The following is a 1,163-nucleotide window of genomic DNA, read 5'->3' on the forward strand; positions in this document are numbered from 1 at the left end:
CAAAGCCAACTTGTTTGACACTAATCTTTCTAGAAGGGAAAAAAACGCTTAAAACAAGTTACTTACCACTGTCCTTTCGGTGCGCAGCTTGAAACCTGGGGTGCGCTCAGTATTCAGTCACCCGTTCGGCACCCTCGGAGACCTCAGGTTGTCTCCAGCGAGGCGCAAGGAGTTCCCCGCTGTCAAACAAGCCTTAGACCACCAGGGCGGTCCCAGCACATTGGGAAGATCTGGGAGCACTTGTCTCCTCACCCTGACCCTCCGTTCTGGTACTAGCCTGCTCTCTTCCCACCTTGCCCCTAAGCTGGCTTTTCCTTCTCTCTCCCTTCCTCCCCGCAGCACCCACACTGCCCTCAGGTTCCCCAGTTTAGCCTTGTGCAACTAACCTGAATCCATGAAAACAAGGAGAATCTGGACGACGTCCTCCATTAGTGACGCCGGATGGGGATGGGTCCCCTTCTGGAAGGGGACTCCGGGGACCTGTCGCGGCGGGTGGGCTTTCTTGGCTTGCAGCGGCGCTGCTGCTGCTTCTCCTTGGGTTCTTCAGACTCTTCGGGGTACCTCGTATCCTTGTCCTCAGGCTCGGGCTCCTCCCCCTCGCTGGGGCTCTCCGACTCCTCAGTGGTGGGCTGTGCGAGACTTGGGGAGGCGTCGGAGCTTTGCAACTTCAGAGCCTGCAGACGCTGGGTGAGAGATTGGTTGAAGGTGGAGCCCTTGGGCACTGCGGGGCCGCGCTCGTCTTCCGGCTCGGTCTCGGGCTCAGAGGCGGGGGCGGTCTCAGGCTCGGTCTCGAAGTCGGTCTCAGACTCGATTTCGGACTCGGTCTCGGTCTCGGTTTCGTAGAACTCTTCCTCGTACTCTAGGCACTCGGGGAGAGACAGCTCAAGCTCTGCCTCCTCGTGCTCGTGGTCAGATTCCGATTCGGGGGAATCGGGGTATACCTGGGCGCTGGAGCGATGGTGGGCGTTAAGGAAGCTCCGGCGCTGTTGGGCGGCCGCGCGCTGCTGGGCGCGGGCGTTGGAGGTGGCAAGGGCGCGGAGGAGCGCGATGGAGCAGGAGAGCCAGAGGAGAGCGGTGGCTGCCCGGCGGCCTATGGGCGGGCACAGGTCGTTGTAATTATGGCGAGCTCGGCGCCACTGCTGAGCCCGGGACCTCCGATCCAT

At 61.2% G+C, this 1,163-nt stretch overlaps 1 protein-coding gene across 1 annotated transcript; it reads right to left on the minus strand.

Annotated features, from left to right (window-relative positions):
* Window positions 1–428: 428 nt before the first annotated feature.
* On the minus strand, window positions 429–1,163 carry LOC114101471 (neuroendocrine secretory protein 55). The gene has a single exon (XM_027946482.2). The coding sequence runs from the start codon at window positions 1,161–1,163 to the stop codon at window positions 429–431; it is 735 nt and encodes a 244-aa protein (XP_027802283.1).

This window comes from Marmota flaviventris, chromosome 2, assembly GCF_047511675.1.
Source record: "Marmota flaviventris isolate mMarFla1 chromosome 2, mMarFla1.hap1, whole genome shotgun sequence".
In the NCBI taxonomy this organism is placed as follows: domain Eukaryota; kingdom Metazoa; phylum Chordata; class Mammalia; order Rodentia; family Sciuridae; genus Marmota; species Marmota flaviventris.

Excerpts from the sequence above, each read along its gene's own strand:
- LOC114101471 (XM_027946482.2), bottom strand. The coding sequence starts at position 1,163 with ATGGATCGGAGGTCCCGGGCTCAGCAGTGGCGCCGAGCTCGCCATAAT.